Source organism: Salminus brasiliensis, chromosome 15, assembly GCF_030463535.1.
Source record: "Salminus brasiliensis chromosome 15, fSalBra1.hap2, whole genome shotgun sequence".
Taxonomy (NCBI): Eukaryota; Metazoa; Chordata; class Actinopteri; order Characiformes; family Bryconidae; genus Salminus; species Salminus brasiliensis.
Window position 1 is genome coordinate 20,153,889 of NC_132892.1, and position 27,566 is coordinate 20,181,454.

The 27,566-nt window shown below is 42.3% G+C and overlaps 1 protein-coding gene across 7 annotated transcripts in view; it reads left to right on the plus strand.

Annotated features, from left to right (window-relative positions):
• Positions 1–27,566, plus strand: part of LOC140535938 (mitogen-activated protein kinase kinase kinase kinase 4-like) — an 82,432-nt gene that overhangs the window by 14,270 nt on the left and 40,596 nt on the right. For all 7 annotated transcript variants that reach the window (XM_072657514.1, XM_072657508.1, XM_072657509.1 and 4 more), the window contains exon 3: positions 24,366–24,422. In XM_072657514.1, coding sequence (XP_072513615.1) covers positions 24,366–24,422 — 57 coding nt within the window. The remainder of the gene's footprint in view (positions 1–24,365; positions 24,423–27,566) is intronic.

A 27,566-nucleotide genomic window follows, 5' to 3' on the forward strand; every position in this document is an offset into this window, starting at 1 on the left:
TGGGTTAGTGTGCTGGAGGGAGTGGTGGGCCACAGGCAGATTTGTTTTGCTCAGCTTTCGGGGTGCTTTAGGATCTCTATCTAAATGAGGCTCTTTTTTTCCATCGCTCTCACCCACCGGCCCTCTGAAACCAGCTTTGAAAACCTTGTTTAGGGCTTTGATTAGGGCCCGAGAGACAACTTCCAAGAGGGCAAGTAACCCTTCCAGATTTGGACTGCCTGCTTTGTGGCAAAGACTAAAGACCATTTCTGTAACAGTTCTGTAATATCAGCAGAGCTGCAGACCTGAGGTGATCTTAAGGGATGGCGTGAGATCACGTTTTCATTGTTGCTATTGTATCTCAATAATCAGACATTACTGATGGTTCTTTAAGATCAGCTGGTAAATGATCTATTTTAGGCTGTTTTTGTTCAGTATTCTCCATATTGGTCAGATAACATTGATAGACATGAGCCGTCTTTAACTAAAATCATGTGCATTGGCTTAAATACTGATACCGAAATACTTCATTAACATAATCTAATAGTCTCTGTCCACCTGTTCTATATACGGCTGCACAATATTGTTGGGGCATGGCTGACATTGTGTTATTTCCATGTACTCTGAGTATGGGAGTAAACTTAATGATATTTAGTAGATGTAGTCTGCCTCTGGTAGATGGTAGATCTGTCATAGGAAAGGAAAACGGTGTAAAGTTTTCTGTTGAAGCATGTGTATGAGGTAATTTGCCTTGCATGTCATGGCACACCCTGCAATTTCTGATGCTGAAACTATAACTTAAGAGTAGGGCTGTCCTGATCCTATTTAGGATTGCAAAGAAATGGAATATTTCCAAAATATTTCCAATACATTTCCAGTAAATTACTGGTAACTTTCCATGGGAACTTTGGGAATATTGCAAAATGTAAACTTTCCATGGAATGTTTGGGAACCTTGGGAATTCTGGATAATTTAAAGGAACTATATCATACACTATCAGGGTATAAACTGTGGTTTGTTTGCTGCCCACCCCCCCCCCCCCCCCCAAGTCACCACCAGACAAAGGCATATCCATACAATAATAACTGACACATAGTTACAAGCAGAACTTGCTTAATCTTTTAATAAACAATCAAACATTAAATTATGTAGAAAAGTATAAATTCTTGGTTACAGAAACCTGATATGCTAGCATTGATAAGCTAACCTCTCGCTAGCCTACTAGCCTTGGTAAACTAGTCTGAAATGATATTGCTCATTAACCTTAACCAGATAGTGAGCGCCTGAGATTCCACCTTGAGTCAACAAATTTTTTTTTTATTTTTTTTATATATTTTTTTTTTTACCAACTATAAGTTTCTCCCTTTTAGCTAAGAATATTTCTATTTTATTCCTGTTAATTCCTGTAATTAAATGTTAACTTGTGTTAATTTTCTGTGGTAGATTTCCCAACTTTGGAACTCTAATCCTTTTAATGCATATTATAATGAATCTGGTATTGGCTGTTTCAAGCCTGATCCTGTTCCGATCCTTTGTTTTTACCGCAGTGTTCTAGCAGAGCCCTAGTCTGGCATCCTTTAGGCACCATTCATAAACCTTATTCACAGCCCTGTAACAGTGAAAAGTGTTCTCAGAAGGTAACGGCAGTGTGGAACTGCTTTACATTAGAACCTGGGACAAATATTTTTTAAGGTTATTTGCAGATTTTCCTTAAAAACGAAGAGCCATTTAACCAGACTAATTGTTATTTAAAAAAGCCTAAAAGTGTGTTTTGCCTGCTTAAATTCTTCTTCTTGGTTTTATATAGAACTGATGCCTGTATTAAAGATCCCTCAAACCCATTTTTGTAACTTTTCAAGCTGTGTCAATGTGCCAACTATAATAAAATTCATCACAAAATTTACTTTGAGAATGGATTGCTTTATCATTATTTTTCTCCCCTGTTTTTATTTATTTGTATTGGCTCTGAGCCCCCCTTGACGCAAGAGTGTGTGGTTTTAAGCTCTCTGTGTAGAACGTCGGGGAGAAGCTAGGCAATATCCAAGGTTAACTCTCTTTCCACACAAACCCTTCAGGGTAAAGCTGTTGAATGTGTCACCCTCTCAGCTGCTAGCTGAGTGTCACCTTAACCAAGGCACTAGTCACATTTTTCTGGTCTGTTGCCAGCATACCCTTAGAGAGCGAGTGGAGGAGGGAGGGAACAAAAGCCATGGATTGCTGATAAGGCAGAAAGGGCGGTTAGTCTCCTATAACCCCTTCAACGGTCACATCTAAATGGTCACTGCCGACATGACTCAGAGGTAGTACTTGAAGGCTCTTTCATTGTCACTATTATAAGTATTAGGGAACTCTCATATGGTTAGGATTACGAGAGTGTTACATAGCATTAAGCTAAAGCCAGTTCTCAAAGACCTGGAAATATTTGTGAGGATTGCTAGAAAGGCAGATCAGCACCCCTGTTTCACTGCAGGAGACCGTCTGGGAAGCTGTAGCAGACTGGACTGGTGGTGCACTGTAAAAACTGTGGTCTTCATGGAAGAGCCACCAGAAGAAAACATTCAGAGGAACGTCTGAACAAGCCTGATGCGTTTTAGAAGCAAGTCCTGTGGAACTTTTTTTATTTATTTTTTTTTTTTTTTGAGTGCAATGAGCAAAGGTCACCTCTCCAACTGTTGAGCACAGGGGTGGGTTGATCATTCTTGGACTTGTATTGCAGCCAGTGGCATAGGGAACCTCTCATAAAAGCTGAAATGATTTGATGAAAGTACTGACCATGCAGAGTGCCCAAAGTTTTGCCCTTAAAGGTTTGAACTAAAACGTCTTTAATCTTCAGAATATTAAAGAAATTGGTCATCAGCAACAGAAATATTGACCAGTGGGTGCCCAAACCTTGGCCTGTCACTGCACATATATATATATATATATTCTCCTCTGTTCTCTTGAACCCCAACCCCCACTCAGTGTCTCCTTGTTCCTTAACCCCCTCCCTACTCGCTTGTGCTCCTTAATAGGTGTCACAAGACCAAAAAGCCCCTGACTGTCTGTGACTGTGCCCGAATAGAGGTCCTCTTTGTTTGGCCGATGAGGTCTGCTCTGGCCTTCCTTATCAGCCTGGAGCAGTTTCTGAAAGCAGAAATCTCCATCTTGGAGCCACGCCGGGGTTAAAAGTTTCTCTTTGTGTCTAAGATCATCTCTCTACCCTTATCCAACTGCAAACGTTGAAGTCCTAATCAGAAATGCTTAGAGTGGCTCCAAATCCTTCCCGTCTTTTACAAATAAAGATGGAGGGTGCAGGAGCCATGCAGGTAGACGAGCGAGTAGGCGTAGAGTGGATCATCTGATCGAGCTCAACTGTTTACGTTGAGTTTAGCTATAGGTTTTGATGTCATTTCTCAAATATTGGTTGGGGCGGGTGGGGAGGGGTGGTTTTCATGCCTTATCTTCCATGTTACGGAGACTTTGTCCTGCACTGACCCTGCTTTTGGTTTTCTCTCAAGTTTTACTACGACTTCCTACTTTTATTACGAACTGTTTTTAATCTGGCATGCAGGTGTTACTCGTGTTGTTGGCGGTGAGGTCCTCAAGGTGTGTTACATTGAGGTTCTTCAAAGGATCCATATGGGTTTTGTTTTTTTGGTGTTTGGCCTGTTATTTCATGGCTTTCTGTAACAAATGATTGGGTTATTTCTACATGACCAAGGTCCAACCTTTCTTTATCCCTCAGAATTAAGCATTGTAGCACTAAGATTGCGGTTAAAGAGTGGAGCGAACGTTGCGATGGGCACTCCTCCTAAAAGTTAAGATCTTAAAACTACACGCTAAGCTAATGATACTGTATATGTAACACAAAAATGGCTTCTTTGAGTCATATCAGTAGTTGGGACTCTGTTGTTCTATATTACAGTTCTTTATTTAAATGCATGCTTTTTGAATAAGGCAAATTAAGGGCAGACGATTAACAGAGCTCATTTATCAGGGATCCCTGATGCCTTACATCTGGTCACTTCATGTGACTCGTCTTGGTTGCATTTTTATGTAGCTTGGCCTTATCCAGATATAATCCTGATTCTCCAAAAAGTGACCAGGTGTGCACGGGATCTGAGACGGCCTGTTTAAGCCTAAAATAAAATACTGAGATTGGAAAGTGATCATGGTAAAATGAATGACGACATGTTTGTGTGGCTTAATATTGCAAAATCATTGAAAACGTGTGGATTTGGACTAAGCTAATGATACTGTAACACAAAAATGGCTTCTTTGAGTCATATCAGTAGTTGGGTCTCTTTTTGTTGTTCTATGGGACCATTTAAAGATTCCACCCCAAAGCCCTGGTTTTGTAACTGTGCCTTCCAGACATGGGTTTTAAATGACCTCTGTTCTAATTGGATGGCCTGTGTTGTGCCTTATTCAGGAGGAATGCACAGATAGTTGGTTTTTGTGTGAAATCACAAAAAATAACTAAAAACTTTAACATTTTATTAGTAATAATTTCTTTTAACTTTACAAAAACAAAAAAATGTAGATTGATATTTATAGATGATGGACTTGGGACTTTTTTCGTGTGTCATAAGTGTTTTATGTCAATTTATGAATTTATAACATTTTATAAAGTAACAAAACCTTTTTGTGTGATGTGGGCCCCTAATTTTGGACTACTGATAATTAGGCTATGAATAATTAGGATATTAATGGCTGCTGCTTTTAACAACTTAACAACATTTGTTTGGAGTGCCGTCTTGGAAGTTGGTGGTTTACTTTGTCTTTTCAGTTTCAGAACTCTTTAAAAACTCCACTATAATGTCCACCACTGATTACTAATGACTAACTGGTTAAGTGAACTAGATTAGGGTTGGGGCAGGGAAGGCTATGCACACAAAGGCTTCCCTAGAACTGTAAACGGCATCTGTCTACTTCCTCCTGCATCTCCAGTGGCAGTTAGTCACGGGGTGAGTAATTGGTCTCTCACACTTTCCATAGCTGGCGATCTTTTATTACAGTGTGTGGTGAACGTGATACCCCCCCTCATCACACAGCTTCTACTTATCTTAATCCCTGGCTCTTTGAAGATGCGACCAAAAATCCCCTATTTTGAACTTGCCTTCACCCCAAAAATGGATGGGTAGGGTTTACAGCCCCCAACAGGTGTTGTAAAAGGCACGTTTTACGGCGTGGGTGTTCAGTGTTCAATCTAAAGAAACGATAGACCCTGTGTCGGCAGTCATGTTTAGGGCTCCTCTCGCACTTCTAACCCCCCGTTACTATGTTAACATTCCTGTGCATTAGCTGAATAGAGCTTGTTTGCTAAATCAGCCACTTCCCACAATAGTGCCTTCACTCTCAATACAACGCCAAGCATTGGCACACTTACGACTTAACCACGGTAACAGGATGTCCTGTGTTTTGCCATGCCCTTTGTTGTGGATGAGAGCGTGTGTCTTACTGTCCACCCGCTGTAAATGAAGATGTTATTCATTTGCAATATATTTTCATTTCAGGCTGATTTTACAATAAGAAGTGATGCATCCTTTCTAAAACATCACTGGAAGGCAGCAGGATGGTTAACTTGGCTCAGAAATTGAATCAGTTCTCTTTTCCTTTTTTCCTTTCTTTTCTTTAATTATTGAAATGAAGTTATGAAGTGAGTAATTATGTAATTACTGTTTAGGTTTTAAAACACAGCTCCCTTTATATAGATGCCGCAGTGAATTACCTTAGTAAATAGAGAGAGATAGGAGCTTTACTGGTGAAATGCAGCGTGGTGTGCTTGCCTAACCATAGAATCGAACCCTAGTCCGCCACAAGGAAGGCGAAGGCAGTGTTGTTGGCCACTACGGTACACCAACTGCAGTCCATTTACTGCTAGAATTAAAAAATCAAATCAAATAAATCTGCCTGTGCTGAAAACACTCTTATCCTGCCTACAACAGGTTAGCCCCGCCCACTCATATTACAGTTCTTTCTTTGAATGCATGCTTTATAAATAAGACAAAATTAAGGGCAGCCAATCAACAGAGCTCATGTATCTGGGACCCCTGATACTTTACACCTGGTCACTTCATGTAACCTGTCTTGGGTTGCATTTTTATGTAGCTTGGCCTTATCCAGACATAATCCTAATTCTCCAAAAAGTGACCAGGTGTGCACGGGATCTCAGACGGCCTGTTTAAGACTAAAATAAAATAATGAGATTGGAAAGTGATCATGGTAAAATGAATAACATGTTTGTGTGGCTTAATATTGCAAAATCATTGAAAACGTGTGGATTTGGACTCTTAAACACATTATTGTTCAAGAAGCGTAAACACTGTTGTGTTCTAAATCAGTAAGTGGGCGCTCATACGTATTAAGCTGCTCCAAAAGAACAGGTACACTTGCTTTTTGATCGCATGTTTTTAAGAAGTACGCTTCCGTGAAATCCCACAGGTCTCTACTAGCCAAACGAACTAATTAGAAAGTGCTTTACTGAAGTAACTACATACTTTCTGTACGTGGTATTTAGCTTATTAGCTTAGTGGTATATACCAGGTATATACTGTTTGTAGCTTAACTGTGTACGTATAGCTTATACATGTCAACATTGCGTGATTTATTGGCCTGCTGTTCTACAGAGCCACGCTTGAGCCGTTAAATCGTCAGAAAAAGTCCTCCGTCTGACTGTGGAGAGAAGCAGAAGAACATTTTATTCTTTCTACATCTTTTAATACCTGATTCAAGCTAAGTGAAGCTATTTTTGGTTAGCAAGGGCTATTTGCTTGTTTGATTTGCCATCATGTTTGACGAACTGGACTTGATTTTCTATATTTTTAAAGTATTTACATTTTTCATTCAGTGAATATTTGAATTTTCAGTGTTTTTAAAGCTCAAAGGCTTCGGTCTGGAGCTGCAACTATCAAATATTTGGAATGGAATCGAGGATTGTCAAATTTTAAAAAATTGAGTAAGCTAATAAATCATGCTTTTGCGTGCATGCGTGGGATGATGAGGGCTAAATTAAATAAGTGAGATCTCGGTGCATTTGCTGTCTTGCTTCTCATCATGCCTACTCCCTATGGACTTGGACCCAGAGGCTACAAATAATTAGAAATACTGTACGTTCTAACAAGCACTAGTGGTCACAGCTAGCTCATTGTAAACCTACGCTGCAGAGGCTTCCGAGAGGCTTCCGCTCGGAGAAACACAGTTCACGTGAGGATGCTTTCGATTCCAGTGCTGCAGCATTTGACCCAGAACTATTATGGTAGGCCAGGTCCGGTTTTATAGCATATACACTGCACTACACTGTCCACCATACGCGGCGTAAAACCGGTCCCAGACCCGCACAACGGTATCTTCATTTTCTACCACTGTCATAGAGAGCAAAATAAACGTGCCACCATAATTCTGTGAAAGGCGGGAGTGATGCGATAGCCGAGACATTTAAAATAGATGGACTTTGGTGCCGTTAATTAAACGAATGTATTCGAATAATCATTTCAGGCCGCCTTCATTCGTAGTTTGTCTTGAGCTTGACTTTATTTGCCGTTTTGTTGTTTAGAATGTGGATTTTTTTTAGCCCGATTTAGACCTCAGCAGACTTCTGCAACACTTACGGATCCTGAATATATTAGTTAGTTGATCTTTTACCACTTTTAAACAGACAGAAGTCCTTTGGAAACACCAGCAGGTTCTCAGGGCCTGTAAAATGCTATTCGGACTGACCAATCAGCATTGAGCTTTTTCTCAAGCTAAAATACTATAAGCTATATTGTTTAACCTTACGGGAAAAAATGGGAGCATCTTAGCTGACTTGATTGGCTTTACCCTTTCTCTTTGTGCTTAATCCCACCTCTTAAACGCAACACTTACCTTAACCCTAACATGAGGGCCTCCTCATTATCTTCCTATTAATCATAGTGGCTTATACAGTATACACAAAAGGCTACTGGCAGCTAGACTGTGTAGACTCTCCACTTCACTTGAGTGACACTGATGCCAGCAGACAGCGCATTAATCCATTTGTGGACTCTCGGCTTTGCTGGGTTTTACTTAGCAGCCTGAGGGCATAGCTGGAGCACAACCACTCCGGAGTCCGCCGTCTCCGACTGCTTATACAGCCGATCCCACTAGATCAAAGGGTCCGGATCCCTGGAATTCTCTCTCTATCCGACTCAGGTCAGATGGGAAAGTGAGGAATGTGGTGGTTGGAACGAAAGAGCGTTGGTGAATGGGCTGTGCAATGTTTCCTAATTACTATCGTCATATCAGTCTTTGAAGTATTGACGTCGCAGAAGGCTGCAATGTGCAAATGAGCCCTCGACCCAATCACGGTGTTTGGTTTTAGTCCCCCCCCCCCCCCCCCTCCCCCCCTTGCATGCTGTGAGCAACCCGACCAGTCACGGTTCCAGATGTTCCAGTGTTACCATGGGTGACCTTGATTAATCAAGATATTCATGGAACATTAATTATTTATAGCATGAGGATTCATATTGGTATGAGTAGATAATTGCTTAAATTTAGGAACATTATGACTGATATTTCAGACAAAAGTATCCGGACACTCATTTGGAGTGCTTCAGGGTTCATCCCTTACGACACATGCATTGTACAGCTTGTTTAATCTCCATAGAAAAGCATTGCCAATATACTAGGATGGCCCAGTGCCATCTGATCGCTAGATAGAGGGGTATAAAGCCCGGCAGTGAAAAGGTACATTCCCCTGTAATGCTAATATAGGCAGATGTTGCTTCTACAGTTAAGAAGGTGTTTGAGGTTCATTACCTGTATCCGCACTTGCAGAAATGTACATGGAAGTGCATTAAATATCTGAATTTGCGCCCAAAAATTCCCATTCCTTGAATTTTGCTGACAATAATGGGATCACATTTTTGATTCACCAGTGCATATTAATAAATTCCAAGGTATGTCACTCACTAAGCTCACGAAGATCTAATTAGTTGTGCAATCTGTTTGAGATTTGGGTTTTACTGTTTTGCAATGAATAGCTGTTTAGGACTGTCCAAGGAGTTGAGGGTTGAACATACAGCAATTTTCTTATGGAGTGTTTTGCTTCTTTGGATATTTGAGGTAGTGCTTGTACCCCTAATCGCCTACCATGTTCTCTGGAAGCTTCTTGTCTACCAGAATTCTTTTTTGGTGGTAGCTTCATGCTCTAGGCCCTGTGTTTGTGTGTGGTCTGCTGTAAGAGCCTCCACATGCTTTAGTTCAGTAATTCCACCGAGCCATTTCAGCTGCAGTGTAGTGTGATCAATAGACGCTCTTATTGACCACTGCTGCCGTTCTCTTGGCCTACTTTTTTCCCTTTCTTCAGCATCTTACTCCCTGCAAGAATTTGTATGGGGTTAGTTCAACCCTGAAGCTACGGTTCTTGATAACTGGTGACCCAGCAACAGGGTCCTTGTTGATGTGATCCAAGGAGGCCCCACAAGGACCAAACCTTACGTTTTGGTGCCGGACCAATGAAGTAATTCTTGCAGACTGCTGCTTTAGGTGCGCTTACATGGGAAAGCGTAACCCCCACCTCCATCCCCACCTGATTTACTCTAATGGGCTGCGTTCAGATGCCTGGTTTTGATCACAGAGAGTCCAAAGGGCCCTGAGGACCATATACTTTTAAATGCGGAAGCTGAGGTTTTTCGTCTTTTCCGATACTGTATTACAGCTGTTACACTTTTACTGACTTTTTTTGAATGGAGTATCTGTACTGCAGAAACAGTTCCAGGCTTTGAAAGTTTGACACCAACCTACAGGCTCTTGCGCAGGCGGTGTTCATTTGTTCTTGTTTGTTCATGTGAGTAGGAGTAGACACATCGCGGAGCTCTCAATTGGGAACTGAAACTTTTGGCTGTAATCTATCACAGTAATTCCTCGCCCTTGTTATAATGCTGGTCTCTTTTGCATTTCCCTCCTCTCTCCCTCCACCAACTGAGCACGGAGTCTGTACCCACATACTGCCTCTTTTGTGGCGGGTGATTGAACAGCTGTCTTTTGGAGCAGCTGAGAGCAGCACTGCTGTGACAGTAATGTGGGGGCCCTGCTCACCCTGCTGAATGAAGTCCTGACAATACACAAGCTCCAAATGAACAAATGGGCTGAGGCCTCCGTTCCTCCCAGGGTATCTCGCTAACTCCCTTCTTTTACCAGCGTAATCTCCCTCTGCCTCACTTTGTACCTCCTTTTTCTTCTCGCTCGCCGCTTTTATTTGAGCTGCTTGTTGACATTTGCCGCATGAGTCGGATTTGACAGTATAAACCACGAGTGTCCTTAGATAAAGTGCTTCATTAATTGCATGTGTTATATTCATATTTAATTATCGTGATATTTGTTGTTGCGGTACTGATCTGCAAATGATCCCTCATTTTGTGTTGTTGCCATACCAGAGGGCAAAGTAGTACCACCATGCTCGATGGCAAACCCTATTATGGCCAAATTTTATTTATTTATTTTTTTATGCCAAATATGTATGGATTGACAGAAAATTTTACCTTTTTTCTAAATAAATAAATACTTAATAAATAAATAAATAAATCAAGCTTTAAAAAATTAAAGCAGGTATTGTATATTCATAAAGCAGAATACTAGTTTTTAGCATTCACTTCGAAATATATATTTTTTGGTGATGCTTTTTGTTTTGACCGTCTGTTTCTTGGAATTAGTGACTTATTTTGACAGCGTCTGTATGTGATGTAGCAGTGGCCTTTATTATTATTATTATTATTATTATTATTATTATTATTATTATTATTATTATTATTATTATTTCTCCCTCTCTTCACTTCTTTCCTTCCGTTACACATTAAAAGTTAATGGTAGAGTCCATCGTTCTGAGGTTGCCTTACTAACCCAGGGATAATTGAATAATGGAAGTACGACATTACAGTACCACATTACTTTACACTTGGACGCTCCAGAACTTCACACAACACAAGTACTGGCAATGTAATGGATCACAAAAACCCATGGTTCAATGTGGATCACGGTTTTCCAGTCGCAGATCAGATCATTTTACAGCAATAAAGAAAAGAGGGTGCAACCAACAATAAGGCCGTAATTTTAGCTTCCACTTTGAAAAGGTTTTTTTTTGGTGATACTTTTTATTTTGACGGTCTGTTCATATGTATTAGTGACTGTCCAGAGGTTGACTTGCCTACCTTGGCAGAATAGAACAATGACCGTTTAGTAGTGAGGTATTGTGAACCCTCAAATTGTCTCGTTTCCTCATTTAAATGCTATAGAGGACTGTAAAACCGACCAATTCCAAAACTGTGATATTTAACTTTAACTTTAAAATTGGCATACACCCGCACTCTTGCCCTTACACTGCAGCATTCCTGGGAATGGTGATTATCTTTATTTGGGTTTCTGAGACGATCTTTGCCTTGATTGAACAGCAGTTATACTGGTGAGCTTCATAGCTCCAAGCTAGAGACTGAACAGTACATGACTTCTGAGCGATCGCAGTCTGAACAGGCGCTCCGCAGCTTTCTGCGATGCAAGTAGCTGGGGAAAGAGTTTGGAAAGAGTTGTGCAAGGCCATTTGAGGCCATTCAGCTAGCTGAGCTAACCGCACGGACAGACTTGCGTTGGCAGGAATGATTACACACATTTCAAACGTTCGTTACCATGCTTAAACCAAAGCTACAACTGCGCTAATGTCTTGGCTAGACATGTACTGAAGAAATGCCATCTACAGCACCTGTAACCCCAGATTTTGGTGACAGTTGCTGGATTGTTTGAGGTGTTTTAGTGAGGATGCCAGTCTTATGTTATCAGCTCAGGAGCAGGAGTATTGGCTCCCTTTTAGCACTCATTAACATCTTCAGCAAGCTCAAAATCCAGAGGATCCAGTGACCGTCAGAAGACAAATATATCTAAGACCCATATCAGCTTCGGTGTTTTTGTCTTTAGACCGACTGTGGAGATGGAGTTTCTTTGAAGGTGAAGGCAAATGGAAAGATGTTCCAGTAATAAATCTTGTGTGTGGATGTCTTGATTCATCATTATCTACCCAACAAACTTTCCTGCAGCGTATCTTGCATGACGGGACTGGTTCCAAGGCGTTCTTGGCTTCGGGCTCCAAATACAGAAAAAAAAAGTAGACCGGGATGATTAACGGCCAGTTGTCTGACTTATGTTTCTAATTGCCTACTCGAGGCGGTCTAGAATCAGCTGGGTTGAACCTGCTGAACCTGGCTGCTAACTTCTCAGGGCTTTGATATGAATATCGTCTCGTGAAATGAGGAGATCTGGTTCCTAATGTATGCGTTTTTCACAACCAGTCCAAAAACGCAGCCCGAGCAGGTTTAAAGAACCACATTCTGGAGCATCCCTGTGTGAAGCACTGTGGTTCTGTTGGCTGGTTTTGGGAGGTTTAGAGGGACCTTTTTAGGTGCTGGATGCAGTTAGAACTGGGTCAGGCTGGACTGGTATGTGCATTGGGGCTTAGCAGTGCGCTCGTGTCATGTGGTGCTTGGCCCTTTCTCCTCTGGGTGCTCATCTGGTTTGTGTAGAGAAGGCTCGGGAGGAGGTGTGGGGGAGTGTTTGGGTATGTATATGCTACATCAGAGCACGTCTGTTCTAGATGGGAGGTGTAGTGCTGGGGACAGGTGGGCAGTATGTGAAATAGGAGGTTTCTTCTTTAGGTTATCGTGGTTTCTGGCTGGTGAACGTTTGATGTACTTAGTGTTTTTGGGTTCTGCGTACGACTGGAAAGTGGTTCTCTGGCTCGTAATGATGGCAAAACCTGTATTGATTGAATTTATTGATCATTTGAATTGTTAATGTTCTGTACAGAGCCATCTACAAAAGGTTTTCCACCAGTCTGAAGAACCCTTTTAACCTGCCAAAGAACCATTTAAGCATCCAAATGATTCCTTGAGCTCCTTGATGACTCTATATAGAACTATTGATTTAATTAAAGAAACTTTTTCGAGTATAGAGTAGCTACACACAGCAAGTGTGGGCTCTACAACCCCCTCAAATGCTTAAGGCTTTTCAGTTCTTTTGAACAGACAGTGGTGCACGTCACAGTTTGTTCTACCTAGCGTTGTATAGTCCCTCCTGAGGCTGTTGGGAAAGCCTGTAGGGTGTTCGGCAGTAAAAGGTAAACACTGACCGTGCACGCTCACGTAGGTCATATTTTTGTCAGGCGGATTAAACTAAAATACAGGTCATGATTGTCTGCAAAGTGAAAACAATATATATATTGTTTTATGTTAAAGTACAAAACAAATACCTTTTTAAACGAATTGTGACCATTTAACGCTTAACCCAACCCTTTCTAAGAGAAGGCTGAGAAGAAACACCCTTGCTGATTTTGAAAGAAACCGGTGGATCTTCTAGAGACATTTGCACTCATCGTTTTTTGCACACTTCTGTCATTTGCACTCATCGTAGTCGGACGCCAATCAGCTTGTGCTAAGATTTGCATGAAAACGGGATGCAGCTTAAGGTATCTGGGTGGAACTGACACTTGTTGACTTTTGGTATTGGTATCGGAAAAGTATGAGTGGTATTGTGGCGTCTCTAGTTGAATTTGATCAGTGCCCACTCAACCAAGGCTGTTGGAGACTTATTCATGTTTAAAATATATATATATATATATATATATATATATATATATATATATATATATATATATATATATAAAATACACACGCACGCACAAGGAACCTTGGGACCCTTTTTCACACTTTCCAAAATGTCACTGATCATCACTTGACACCGTGAGGGCTGTGACCTGCACCAATCACAATTCACTCCAGTGATTTTTTTAAAAATTATTTTTATTTATTTATTTATTTTTTAAATATTCTTATTTATTTTTTATTTATTTATTTGTTTTTTTTATTAATTAAAATGTAATGCTAAGATGTAATAATCAGAGTATAATCATATATCTGCGTGTGTGTGTGTGTGTGTGTGTGTGTGTGTGTGTGTGTGTGTGTGTGTGTGTGTTGACTCCCTTATACCCGCCTCTTCTGCTCTCTGCTCAGATGTCGCCTTGCATCTTTGTCCGACCCCTCAGCCGCTGCGGGCCCCCGGGGCCGTTCAACCTTCAGCACAGCGCTGAGCACACCTCCCTTTGAACTCCCCTCTGATGCCTCAGCCGCAGCGCGCTCTTGTTCTTGCAAGGCTTTTCTCTTTTCTCTTCACTTGCCTAATTGAGTATTGAGCAGTTACATAATCGCCTTTGACATTTTTTTTTTTTTCCCTTTCGCAGCACGACTCTGTATCGTTCACATGGATCAGAATTAATACGGCGTGTCTGTTGTAGAAATAAACGAGCCAAAAATCTAGCGAGCATCATTCAGCGCGCCGACATGTGATTCTTAAGGTTTTAATGGGAGATGCTAGTGTAATGTTGCTAATAAGCACTGGGACTTGGACGGTCACAAATCTTTTATTATTCTGAATAAAGTGGTGAGCTCAGTCTGTTAGTAAAATAACAAGTGTATATGGTGCCATACCACGTTTTCTTTACTGATATGATCTCAAATAAAATAAATAAATGTATTGAATTTGTTCACTTATATTATTGATGGCAGTATCACACCACATTAGTTCTATTTGCTACTACTTTCTTTCCATTAAGGGTGCTTTCAGACAGAGGTGTTAACATTTAGACATGCAGTTTGCATGCTGCTCGATGGTGGTGTTGGCTGCATTATCTTTAAAGCTCCAGTGTGCGACTAAAGGCATAAACACTGACCTTAACACATGTCTTAGCTGCTGAACTCTATATGAGAATGAGGTAAATGAGAGATCTACTGAGCCATCACTTTAGTTTCTGTGCTTGTTCTACCGCTTTGGACCAAAATGGCTCCTCTTTGAAGGCTGCTCTTTGAAGACTGCTCGGTTTCATGTCTCCACAGCTTAGGTTTTTATCTCCACCTCCCTGCAGTTAGACAACGCTGGTGCTGCTGTAGTCCTTGCTAAAACCTATGAAGGATTAGTGCACCCCTGCATAATGCTCTAATAACGAGTTCATTATGAGTCCAGACTCTAGTAGCCTTCGTTTCCTGTGAGTTTCCGTGGCCCTGTTCGCTTGGATGTTGAGCGAGTAACCCTCAAGAACTCCGAGGCAGAGAAACGGTCCTACATGCTACCAGAAGAAAAAGTAAGGATGCTACATGACGCAAGACCACGTTTGAGAACCCACCTGTTCTGCTCTTTGCTTCTTATGTGTTAGAGCTTATATAAAGGATACTAAATATAATAACATAGGCCATTCCGTTGTCTCAAGGCTTTCCTCACTCCAAATCGGATTATCACCACTTCCTGTTCAAGAGGCAGCTCTTTAGCATTCCTTCCTGCTGCGCTATCTCTCCCTCGCCGGCTTGGTCCTAAAATTATCGTATCTCATAAATCGTCTGTCCAGGCATGGCGCTGTAGCAAATGCTGAAAGGGAGGAAACCCTATCCTCCTTGGTTGCACCTGTGAACCCTGACCCCACCAAAGGTTTGTGTTTTGGGGTTGCCCCATGGCTGCCTTGAAATTGATAACGGTCGGAGTGTTTTTATAGCTGTGGCCTCACTTCAAAGGAAAGGGGGGGGGGTAGGTGTGTTATGACTGCTCTTGTTGCTCTGTCTGTCTGTCTGTCTGTCTGTCTGTCTGTCTGTCTGTCTGTCTGTCTTGTAGGGGGGGGGGCAAGTACTAGTGACTGCATGTCGTGTCCGCTCAGTTTGGGTCATGCTTATGTGGAATACACTTGAATCAAAAGTGCTGGATTTATATGGAGTTTTCTGAGCTGGTGAAGTCTACATAAGGTGGAGGTGACGGAGCAGTGCAAGGGATTGAATTCCAGGTTTTTCCTCGGACATGGCTTAATATTTATGCATCTGTGACTCTGAGAAGGACGCTTCGTAATGAATGGCAGGAAGAAATGGATCTTCCTAATACCTTTCGAACCCTTTAGACCTGGTATCCATCACGCATGCCCTCAATACATACACACACACACACACACACACACACACACACACACAGCACAAGAGAAAGCCAAGCAGGCACGTACCCTCCCTAATCCCCAGTGCCTCTTCTCTTTTAAACTGTCTCTCCATGTTACTGGTCCATTAGTCCATTTGCAGGCTCGGTAGTGCCTGTTGGTAGGGTTTGGGGGTGGGGATGTGTGTTTGCACACGTTTCCTCTCCATAGGCAGTAACCCCAATGCTCTCGCTTGCTTGCTCGCTCGCTCTCTCTCTCTCTTCAGATGTGGCTAAAAAGCCACAGCTTCATTGCAAAATGCTGAGTCTTGCGTCTGTAAGAGCGCCCCGAGTCCCGTCGTGTTGAAATTCATGCTAAACGCATTCGTTCGCTGCTGGATGGAGGCGAGTGGTGGGTGGTGGTGTGTGTGTATATATGGTGTTCTGTCGTAGAAACGTGGGAACGCCTGGCATCATGCTGCTACTCGGCGTAAAACGGTGAAGTGGCGCAGTCTTTGTTGTGACTAAAATGAGACCTGACAGCTGAACGCTGTTTATACAATAGCGTTTATACCAGTCTGCTTCCTGCAGCAGTCTAAAGTTCTTCCAAGTATGACGGCGGCTTATTGGAATCACTTCCTTTCAAATTCCACGCCGTTTCACTGTGTACTGTAGCCTTATTCCGCGACGGGATGTAATGGCCAATTGGAGCACTTTCTCAGCATTGTATGAGGTGGGAAGAAGTTGGAGTGCTGTATGTGTCTATTATTTACCGTCCTGTGAGTAAAGTGCTGTCCCGAGTAGGGGTGGAATATAGGGTAAAAGAAAGTTTCGCAGTACTTGAACGTTTCATGGTACATTATTTATATCATGGTGGTTTAGCCTGTGGACTCTGGTTCAGCAGTACACCATGGTGGGAGAATCGATGGGTATAATGCAGTGTACATTTGTACAGTATTAGTACCAGCCTAATTACACTGTCCTGAAACCTGCAGTTGATTAGTGTTTATTAGGCACTAATAATATCCTCTATGTTTAGAAAAGTGTATTGTAAATCACAGTAACAATTGATCACAATACAATCAATTATTATTATTTTTTTATTATTTTTACTAGTGAAATTATCAGCACTACAGGTTATATAAAGCCGTGTAGACTACTTTATAGTCTCCAGATGACACACACACATCATATCGCTTTGACTAGTCGTGTGTCCTCATTAGAGGAGGCGAAGTGAAGGACTTTAAGCATCTGTGGGTCTTGTTCACAACTGATGGGAAGAGGCACTCACAGGTACAGCAGTTTCAGTAATACGCTCACTGTACTGGCCCACAGTGATGGAGAGAGCTGAGCCGTAAAGCAAAGTTCTCGATTTACCAGTTGATCTACGCCCCCACCCTCACCTATGGTCAGGAAATGTGGTTACTGACCAAAAGAGTGAGATCATGGATACGAGCAGCTGGAATAAGTCCACTCTTCATGGTCTGACAAGGAGTCCCAACCCCGCCCCCCCCCCCATTGGAGGTGTCCCTGCCACGGCCAACTGGGAGGAGACCCAGAGGAATACCCAGGGACCGCTGCAAGAATGATCTCTCCCAGCTGGGTCTGGGGGGACCTCTTGAATTGGCATTTGGATTAGTCATAATTTCCAGATGAATGTGCAGACATGGACCTTTTATTGGTCAGAATTACGGTGTAGATATCAGGAATCTGCTGGATAAACACTGAAATAACTTGATACACCAACACCTAACTGTATAATGCAACACCTTCCAAGTTCACAGCAGATTTAAATAGCGATGAGAGCTTGTGGGAGTGTGTTGAGAAATGTGTAGAGCTGTGTGTGTGTGTGTGTGTGTGTGTGTGTGTGTGTGTGTGTGTGCGTGCGCGCGTGTGCACAGCAGTGGAGAACGTGTGGGGCAATGTTGATTTAGGTCATTTTAGGAAATTGACACACAAAATGGGGTGTTTCAACCATCAAGACCACAGACGGACCTACATAATACTGACACACACACACACACACACACACACACACTTGGTGTGTGATGTTTGTTTTTTTTTTATTGTATTTGCTAGTGTGTATCATTAATCGTTACAAATACCCGTACCTAGTGAACAGCTTGTTCACTGTGTCTTCATGGCGTTTCAGAGGGTCTTAAAATCCGGCTGTGTTTGCAGTTGCTTAACACAGAGATCAGACGCTGGAGTAGCTCTCTTTGTGGGTCCTGAAACAGTCCAGGCTCTAACTGTCTGCAGTCCTCCAGTGACCTGTGACCCACTGATCTGGATTCAGCACATCCTGCCTCTCACAAGATCACAAAGAGCCGTTTCCCCGGCGTGCACCATATTGAACTGTAATCCTGTTCCCTCTGCGTCGGCCCAGCCTTTGTCTTTTGTGCTGCTTAAATGGAGTCTGCCGCTGAAGCGCTGTTCCCGAGGCTCACACCGGGTGCTATTGTACTGTCCTATGTTGGGTTGTATCGGCAAGCCAGGCATCCTGAAGGTGTGTGTTGCGTGTGCAGTTTTCAGGGGTTTTTTTAGACTAGGGCCCAACAGATAGATCAGCTGTCATTAAACTGGCCGGTTGAATTGTAGTTGTACTGATGCAGGTCAACTGCAACACAGAACATGGGGCTCCCAGACAGCGTAGCCACAGACTGTGGGTCCCAGAGAGCACAACAAGCCTAGCTCTTGGGCTGGCTTAATGAGACTTAAAAGCCAGCATGTGCTAGCCTTCAGCTTCCCAGCACAGGTGGCGTCATGTGATGGCGGGAGTTCTAGCCACTAGTTGAGAACTGGGTTTAAAAGGTGATTAAAATCGGTATTTGTGACTTTTTTTTTTTTTATTATTATTATTATTATTATTATTATTATTATTTCGCTCAGGCTCTGCCCGCTTCCACAGCCAGGCTGACGGTTCTTTCTAGTAGAAGTTCTCTCTTCTGTTGTTCAGCGTTTGCTGTGACTCGTCCTCCTTGGCATTTCCTCAGGGAAGTCCAGCGCTCCATGAGCGATGCTATCAAATAACTGTCGCTTTGAGGCCCGGGTCCGTTTAGCCGGTGGACTTCCTTGGCATCCTCCATATCCTCTTCATCAGCAACTCCTTGCCACCATAAAGACCTGCACTGTGTCCTTCAGTACTTGACTTTGAGCTCTGTTTGTCTTTGTCTTCCCCTTTCTCCCTTGTTTCCTGTAGCCCTCACCTCTCTCTGGGCACACTGAAATAGCTCCACAGGAAAGTGGTGTGTGTGTGTGTGTGTGTGTGTGTGTGTGTGTGTGTGTGTGTGTGTGTGTGTGTGTGTGTGTGTGTGTGTGTGTGTGTCCTTTTAATGGACTGTGCTTGCTTACTAAACTGTCGGAGATGCAGTATAAAGGATTTACTCTAAGCTTGCTTGACAGTGCCATCGTGAGCCTCGCAATGCTGGAGGCAATCCGTTACAAAGCACATCTCACTGAGGCTCAACTCGGCCTTCTCCTAAACCCTATTCAGTTACTTCAAGATCCCAAAAGTTTCTGCTTATGTGTTTGTTTAAAACTGAGAATGTCTCAACTAGTGCGTTGGACATGTTGGCATTAGGGCCTGACTGATGCTAGTTGGCTGATCTTGTCCAGTGTTTTAAATATTGAGAGTATTGGTGAAGGGTCTGCTTGTGAAGCATGGGTATTGCAGACATGCAGGCTGAACTGCTAAATCTGAACACACAAACCTGTATAAATTAACAAGTAACTAACAGAATCCAACAGTGGTTGGTATGGCGCAACAGATAACACCACTACCTGCCACTGAGCTACCACACCATGTGGGAGACCAGGGTTCGATTCCCGGTCTGGGTGACTGTGCTGCGCTACACCAATAAGAGTCATTGGGCAAGACTCCTAACACTACACTGGCCCTCCTCTGTAATACCAGTAACCTTGTAAGTTGCTCTGGATAAGAGCGTCAGCTAAATGCTGTAAATGTAAACCAACCAAATGGCTTGGAATACTTGAAAGCAAGAGTATTATATAGGACTTTGCTGTTTAAGAAATGGTACAATGGAGAACTTTGTAGCCATTGCACAGCAGAACAGTAGAATTTCGCCACAGCATTCAACCCAACAGCAAAAGAAGTCAGTGTCCTTATCTATATAGGCACAGCCAGAACCCTACAGACGCTGGCGGCGGGAAGCAAGTGGTGCCAGAAAATGGAAGTGTGAAGATAATGGAGGACGAGGAATGAAGGAGCGGTCACTCTAGATGTGCAGTTAGACGAAGGAACAAGTTCTCGTCTTTGTCTCTAATTACCGCTTTCCTCCCAGAGCCGAGTTGATTTCCTGTCCGAACACTTAGAGAGGCCTCCGTTGTGCATTCCTTCTCTCCACAACGGCCATGTTTTAAGTGTTTTTCCCGAGCTGTCTTTGTGTAGGCTAATTGTCATAATCTCATCTGGTACTGCTCATGCTGCTTGGTAAAATGTGAGACTTGCTTGAAGCTAAAACCCAGTGGGACTGCAGTGAACACTGTGAGCTTCAGAAACGACCCTTTATCTAGAGAACGCTCTGCTGGCTACAGTCCAAGCTGATTTGGAAAGGCGGTCTTGTCAAAGTATATGTTGGTTGTTTTGGTTGTTTTTGTGTTGGTTGTTCTGTGAATGAGTGACTTTCCCCCCAAAAAAATCCAAATAGTAATGTTATACTTCAGGACTGTTTCTGTTTAGCATGGATGGTCTGTAGAACCACTTACTTAAAACAGCTAGACTAGCATTTACTGCCAGGACCAGAAGTATTTGGACAGTGACCCAATCCCTCAGCTTTAATTCAATGAGTTTAACGTAAATATTGCATTAACAGTTTAGGAATTACAGCCATTTTCCCCACAGTCCCTTCATTTTCACAGGCTCAATAGAACTTGGACAACTGACTGATGAGCACCGTACTTCCATGACTGATTTAAGGAAAATCATCATCATTCCAGATGTTGAATTTGCATTTGGTTGCCCTTCATGGGAACACTCAATATGCGATCCAAAGACACGGCAACCATATTCACAATTGGTGTTAGACACCGATGGAAATTGGCATTTGCCTTTAACCCATCCGTGCAGTGAACATACACACACACACACACACACATATACACACACACACACACACACACACACACACACAAACACTAGTGTGATCAAATGTATACAGTGACGCTGAGCACACATGCCTGGAGTAATGAGCAGCCATTTCTGTGGTGCCTGGGAAGCAGGGAGGATGAAGGGTCTTGATCAGGGCCCCAGCAGTGGCAGCTTTCAGAGCCTGGGTATCGAACCCACAACCCTGCCATCCGTAGCCCGGTGCTCTAACTGATAAAAATGGCTGTTTTGAGTGGTTGGTGTGGCACAACAGATAACACCACTACCTGCCAGTGAGCTATCGCACCATGTGGGAGACTGGGGTTCGATTCCCGGTCTGGGTGACTGTGTTGCGCTACACCAATAAGAGTCCTTGGGCAAGACTCCTAACACTACATTGGTCCTTCTCTGTAATACGAGTAACCTTGTAAGTCGCTCTGGATAAGAGCGTCTGCTAAACACCATGTAAATGTAAGTAAAGTAGGTCATCATGAGGTTGGAGAGAGACCGTAGAAACATGAGTGGTGACCAAATCAACATCCTAGTATGTTCCTAAAAAGTAGGAAAAGGCCTGGAAGAGCCCTGCAGATAACTAAAGTTGATAGTTTCAGAATTCTTTCCTCACAACATCTGGTCAAGTCGAGAACACGCTCAAGGAGCTAAGCAGATCGATGCTGAAGTTCAGCAGTCAAGAGCTGCCTTTGAGTTCAAATACAGAGGGTTTACTTCAAGATGCAGACCACTGATAATACCCAAGTCTGATGGAAAACACCACCTAAGAATGTCTGCCAAGTTCTGAAACAAGGTTTCAGAAAGGTCTCATGATCCTAAGCAGTACCACATCATCTTAAAAAAAACAAACAAACAAAAAAAACATGGAGGAGGCACGGTAATGGCATGGGCATGAATGACCAACAATGGAACTGGGTCCCTGGAGGTTATTGAAGATGATGTGTCTGCTGATAGGAGTAGCAGGGTGAATTCTGAGGTGTATAGAGCTGCTCTTTCTATGGGGATTCAGTCAAATGCTGGAAAACTGGTAGGGTGGAGCTTCACTGTACTACAGATGTTGCTTTTCCCTAAATCTCAATGTGTCTGTGTTAATAAACAGTTAGGAAAAGGTGTGTGTGTGTGTGGGTTGCCTTGACTATTTGGCAGTTGTGATTCAACACCGGATGCATTCCTCACTATGATTCAGTCAGTGTCCTGTTTTTTTCTCATTCTATTTCTTCTTCCTGCTCTTTTTTTTCCTTCCTTTTTTCAGACACCATCTTATATTAATTAAAACTTTCTGAACTAGCCGTGTCCACAATTTGGAAGTCGCTCACTTTTCCAAGGTCTCCGGCCAATTGCCCCTCTCGTCTTGTCGTCGTCTTTTTGTGGTTCCGAAGTTTTGCTTTGAGATTTCACGTCTTTTCCACTTTTAGCTTTCAGCCTTAATCAGCATGAGGTAATCCCACATTTTCTTGGGAAAACCAGCAATAACTGTGCGCTGACCCACAAAATTAACCCCCTCAGTCTATTCTGGAGCTGGTTTAATCTCTTGTCTGTCATCCCGCAAACCTCTGACCCTCGTCATGACAGGCAAGCCTGGGAGAGCAGAGGCCTTGGCTCAAATATCAGCTCCACGCAGACAAAGGAAACCCAAAACTGCAGCGCTGGGTGGCAAACACTGACAGCAGCAGGATTGTGTTGGCCTAAAAAAACCTCCTTGAGCTCCCCCCCTTTTCAGATCTCCTCACATGAGCTCACCCCGTCCAGCCCCTCGTGCGAATCTGTTAGCCAGAGGCGTTATGACTTCACCAGCAGAGTGCACCATCCTGACAAGACGGGGTGACCCCGTTACCCTTCACATCAGGGCTGAACAGAATTTGTGGGGAAAAGTATCTTCAATACTTTAGTTGAAATATTACTCAGTTTGAAAAGTGCAAACATGGTCAACAAGTGGGGATCTGATGCAAATATCCCAAAAAGTTAACACCCCCTTTTGTAGCCCACCCTCTCCATTCATCATGTGCCAGACTCCTCCCACCTCCCAGGTTTGCAGTATTCAGATGATGCAGCAATATTGATGGAGTTAACATTTTTTTGTTCATTTAAATTTAGCAAAACTACAGTTAGCATCAAACTCTAAACCCAGTTTAGCATCAAACCCTTAATTTGTTGAGGGTTACTTATTTTGTACAATGAATAAAATGTAGATATGTAATGCAGCAGTTAATTATGGAAATTGGGTTTGAAATCAGTCAATGCCACTAATTCACAGTTTATACATTTTATTCTTTTTTTTTTTTTTTTTTTTGTAAGCATAATTCTCTCAATGCCAAAAATATTCAGATATCCTTTATACATAGGCGAAATTCACCCATATAACCCAGTAATGGAAGTAATGGGTTTTCTCATAATTAAAAGGATGTATTTTTACAGGCAAAGTTTGCATTATCTGTTTTAAATATTTTATGTCTAATGTATAAAGGCAGGTTGGAAAAATGACCTGTTATGAGTTGACTTATTGTAAGACAATATAACACCAACTAAAGTAGGTTGAGATTTCTGGCCCTGCTTGGAAAACCATTCTCATCTTTGCGATGATGAGGAGAATACTAATATCTAGGCCTGGAGATATTTGGCTCCTTATGAAATGGTGATCCCTTGATTGCTTCCTCTCCTCTGTTACACTCTGTTATAAACTAAAGCAGTGCATTCGCTGGCACTTGGTTGAACTCTTCAAGGCCACTGCTGGTCACCGGCTGGGATTTTTTTTTTTTTAGATTCCCTCTCGGACAGCGGGTTATGCTTTTGCATACATGCCTCTCGCACTACATGTCCGTGCATGATTACTGCCTAATTGTCAGTGTCCAATTTGAAGAGAGAATCCTGTCTGCATCGCAGGGTGGGAGGGATTTGATTGGTTTCACACCATTGCTTTGTCATCATGGCCCAACAATAGTGCATTTCTTTGGGGAACTGGTATTTGGGCAGTTGATAAAGCAAGAGGCCTGGCTATTTTTAGCCGTGTTTACGTAAGGGAACCGAAGGACGGGGCGATGGATGGAGAAAGTGAAGGGGGCAAAGAACAAGAGCAAATAGTGTGGGAATGTTTATGTAGGGGCCCAGAATCGGGGTCAAGCAGCCATGTTTTGCTCTCCTGATGTAGGAAGTGAGAGGAAAGGTGTAGGTAGGGGAGTTCCAGTTAGACGGCGGCGTGCGAATGTAGGTCAGCGAACAGTATTTCTTGGAGCTTTTGAGCAAGTGAAAAACTGACAAGTTGAATATTTTCATTGAATACTTGCACCGGTTTGAGCCTGATGACTAACGTGTGTTTTTCCTTTCTTTTCTTCTCTCTTTTTCTCTCCCGCAGGGCCGACATGTCAAAACAGGACAGCTGGCGGCCATCAAGGTCATGGACGTCACGGAGGTAGAGTGATGCACCACTCAATCACAGACCGCAACGCTGATCTCGAAGCGGTTTTGCTTCCATCCTTTATAGAGTAGATCAGGCGTAGTGTAGCGTGCGCTGACCTCTATCTAGGTTTGTTTGTGTGGATGCAGTAAGTAGCATCTCCACAGTGAACGCTCTACTCAGTCTGCCTGAGAGTGTTTTATAACCGTCCCAGTGCCCGTTCCAGACGCTCTGTCTGGCCCTTCAGTCAGCATCAGAATAAATATCCTCAAATGTGACCTTGCAGCAAATTCTCATTGTGTGTGTTTTGAGATTTTCTTTCCAGTCTCCAGCACATCAGGAGTCATCAGGTGTCTGGTGTTTTTACTGTCAGGTTGTGTTGCTAGTAATTGTGCATTTGTTCCAGGAGCTGTGAGGAAATTGCTTCACGGCTTAAGAAGCTAGCTACAATATCACTGAGTTTTCAGCCTTGAGGGAATTGAAAACAAGAGGGTGGATGTCTGTGTATTTTATAGTGTTGTATAGGATATGAAACGTTTTGGACTACACTGTAGTATTTTTCATCATTTATTTCTGATGTATAATATCGAGTGATGTTGATTTTCAAATAGGGATGGGCGATATGCAAAAAAAAATATGTATATATATGACAGTATTTAAAGACGTTTTCACAATAAACGATATTTAATAGCGATAGATGTGATTGCTGACGAATGCATCTGTAGTGACAGATTCTTAAAAGCTATTCATATACGGTCTCCTACTTGGTACAGTGATTTCTATTCAAAATATGCTCCACTTCATCCAAGTAAACCAGACTAAAACAGAGTAAGATGAAACTAAATATGCAGTTAATCTTGAAGTGTTCTTTAAGCGCTGATGAAAAGCATGTTGTGCATCACGATAACATTATCACAATATGGTAAAATATCTTTGTTGCCCAGCTCTATTTCCAAATTTATATTTACATGTGAACTTATGGTTCAAGGTTTAAATGGTATAAAATGAGCAACAGTGCTGTCCTGATGGTGCTGTCCTGACAAGTTTAGAGAGCTTAGAAATATGGAAAAATATATTGTAGGGTTGATTTTAGTAAGCCAGGTTGTAACAATTCTCAAACTTTATTATTTGTTTTATTCATTTATTATTTTACTTTTATTTTTTATAAATAGATAGTGCCTGAAAATGAAAATTTAGAACCTTTTTGTTAATGTTTGTTTCCATTGTCGCTTTATTTAAGCACTTTTTTCACCTTTTATAGAAGTAAAATTGAATTTTTTGTGTGGCAAAGGGTAGTTTGTTCCATTCAGAATTGTTCCAAGTCTAATCCATTCAGAATTCTTTGGGTCATAACAGTAAACAAATGCTCTGCTTTGTAGTGCCCCTATCTGATGCACTGGCTACAAGCTAATATGTTGTTGCCAAGCTGTCCTGGGTCAGGTCAAATTTATTTGTATAGCGCTTTTTACAACTGTTGTCACAAAGCAGCTTCACATAATTAGTAAAAGACAGAGACAAAAAAGAAATAACGTAAGACATGAATGATCAAAGACCCCCAGTGATCAAGCAAACAGCGACAGTGGCAAGGAAAAACTCCCTCAGAGCGGGAGGAACCAAGACTCACAAGCGGGACCCATTTTCCTCTGGTCAGAACTATTTAAACATTATTGATAAAAATTTACTAAACCATCTAATTACTTATTCAGTGTTTTCGTACTTATACAGTATTTCCATTAGATTGCATTAGAAGGTTCTAAAAACCGCAAGATATTTTCATTGTTGCAGAGTCAGAAATGACTGATAAACTCGCAGTGGAATATTCATTCTTTATAATCAGATGTTTTTAACAGTAAGAAATCAGTGTAGTTCAGTGCAAGCTCTTCCCCAGTTTTTGTCTTTGGCACATCGTCCTTGGGTACTTGTCCTATTGTACTAGTCCACTCTAAGCTCCTTACAGGCTAGCCACGATGCACCATTACCACGATAGAAGTGCGACTCAGTACATTGATACAATCAAATATAATGCGTTAGGATGCAATATGTTTTTAGACTAAATAAATTTGGTTAAATACTATTTAGAAACACTCATCATAAACATGCTGAAAATACTCAAAACACAGTACCATAAGGATGCAGTGTACTTACCACCTGTAATATGATCCAATACAAAGTATTATAAGGGCAGTACCCTGATGTACAACGTATAGGTGCGTTGTGTAGGGCAGTACCCTGATAATGTACGATGTGTAGGTGCGCTATGCGTATGGCAGTACCCTGATAATGTGCGATGTATAGATGAGTAATGCGTAGGGCAGTACCCTGATAATGTGCGATGTATAGATGAGTAATGCGTAGGGCAGTACCCTGATAATGTGCGATGTATAGATGAGTAATGCATAGGGCAGTACCCTGATAATGTACGATGTATAGGTGCGCTATGTGTAGGGCAGTACCCTGATAATGTACGATGTATAGGTGCGCTATGTGTAGGGCAGTACCCTGATAATGTACGATGTATAGGTGCGTTATGCGTAGGGCAGTACCCTGATAATGTACGATGTGTAGGTGCGCTATGTGTAGGGCAGTACCCTGATAATGTGCGATGTGTTGTGTAGGGCAGTACCGTGATAATGTACGATGTATAGGTGCGTTATGCGTAGGGCAGTACCCTGATAATGTACGATGTGTAGGTGCGCTATGTGTAGGGCAGTACCCTGATAATGTACGATGTGTAGGTGCGCTATGCGTAGGGCAGTACCTTGATAATGTACGATGTGTAGGTGCGCTATGCGTAGGGCAGTACCCTGATAATGTACGATGTGTAGGTGCGCTATGCGTAGGGCAGTACCCTGATAATGTACGATGTGTAGGTGCGCTATGCGTAGGGCAGTACCCTGATAATGTACGATGTGTAGGTGCGCTATGCGTAGGGCAGTACCCTGATAATGTACGATGTGTAGGTGCGCTATGCGTAGGGCAGTACCCTGATGTTGTGGCATTTAAGTGTTACACAGTATGATGCAGTACAGGTGTGTTGTCTTATATTACTACTGCTCCTGTATGTAGTTAGTAGTGTGGCATGAACAGCAGCTGTTGGTTTTTGTAGTTCATGCCGTACGCAGGTAAAGCTCAGTGTAATTGCACGTGTGCTTACTTATC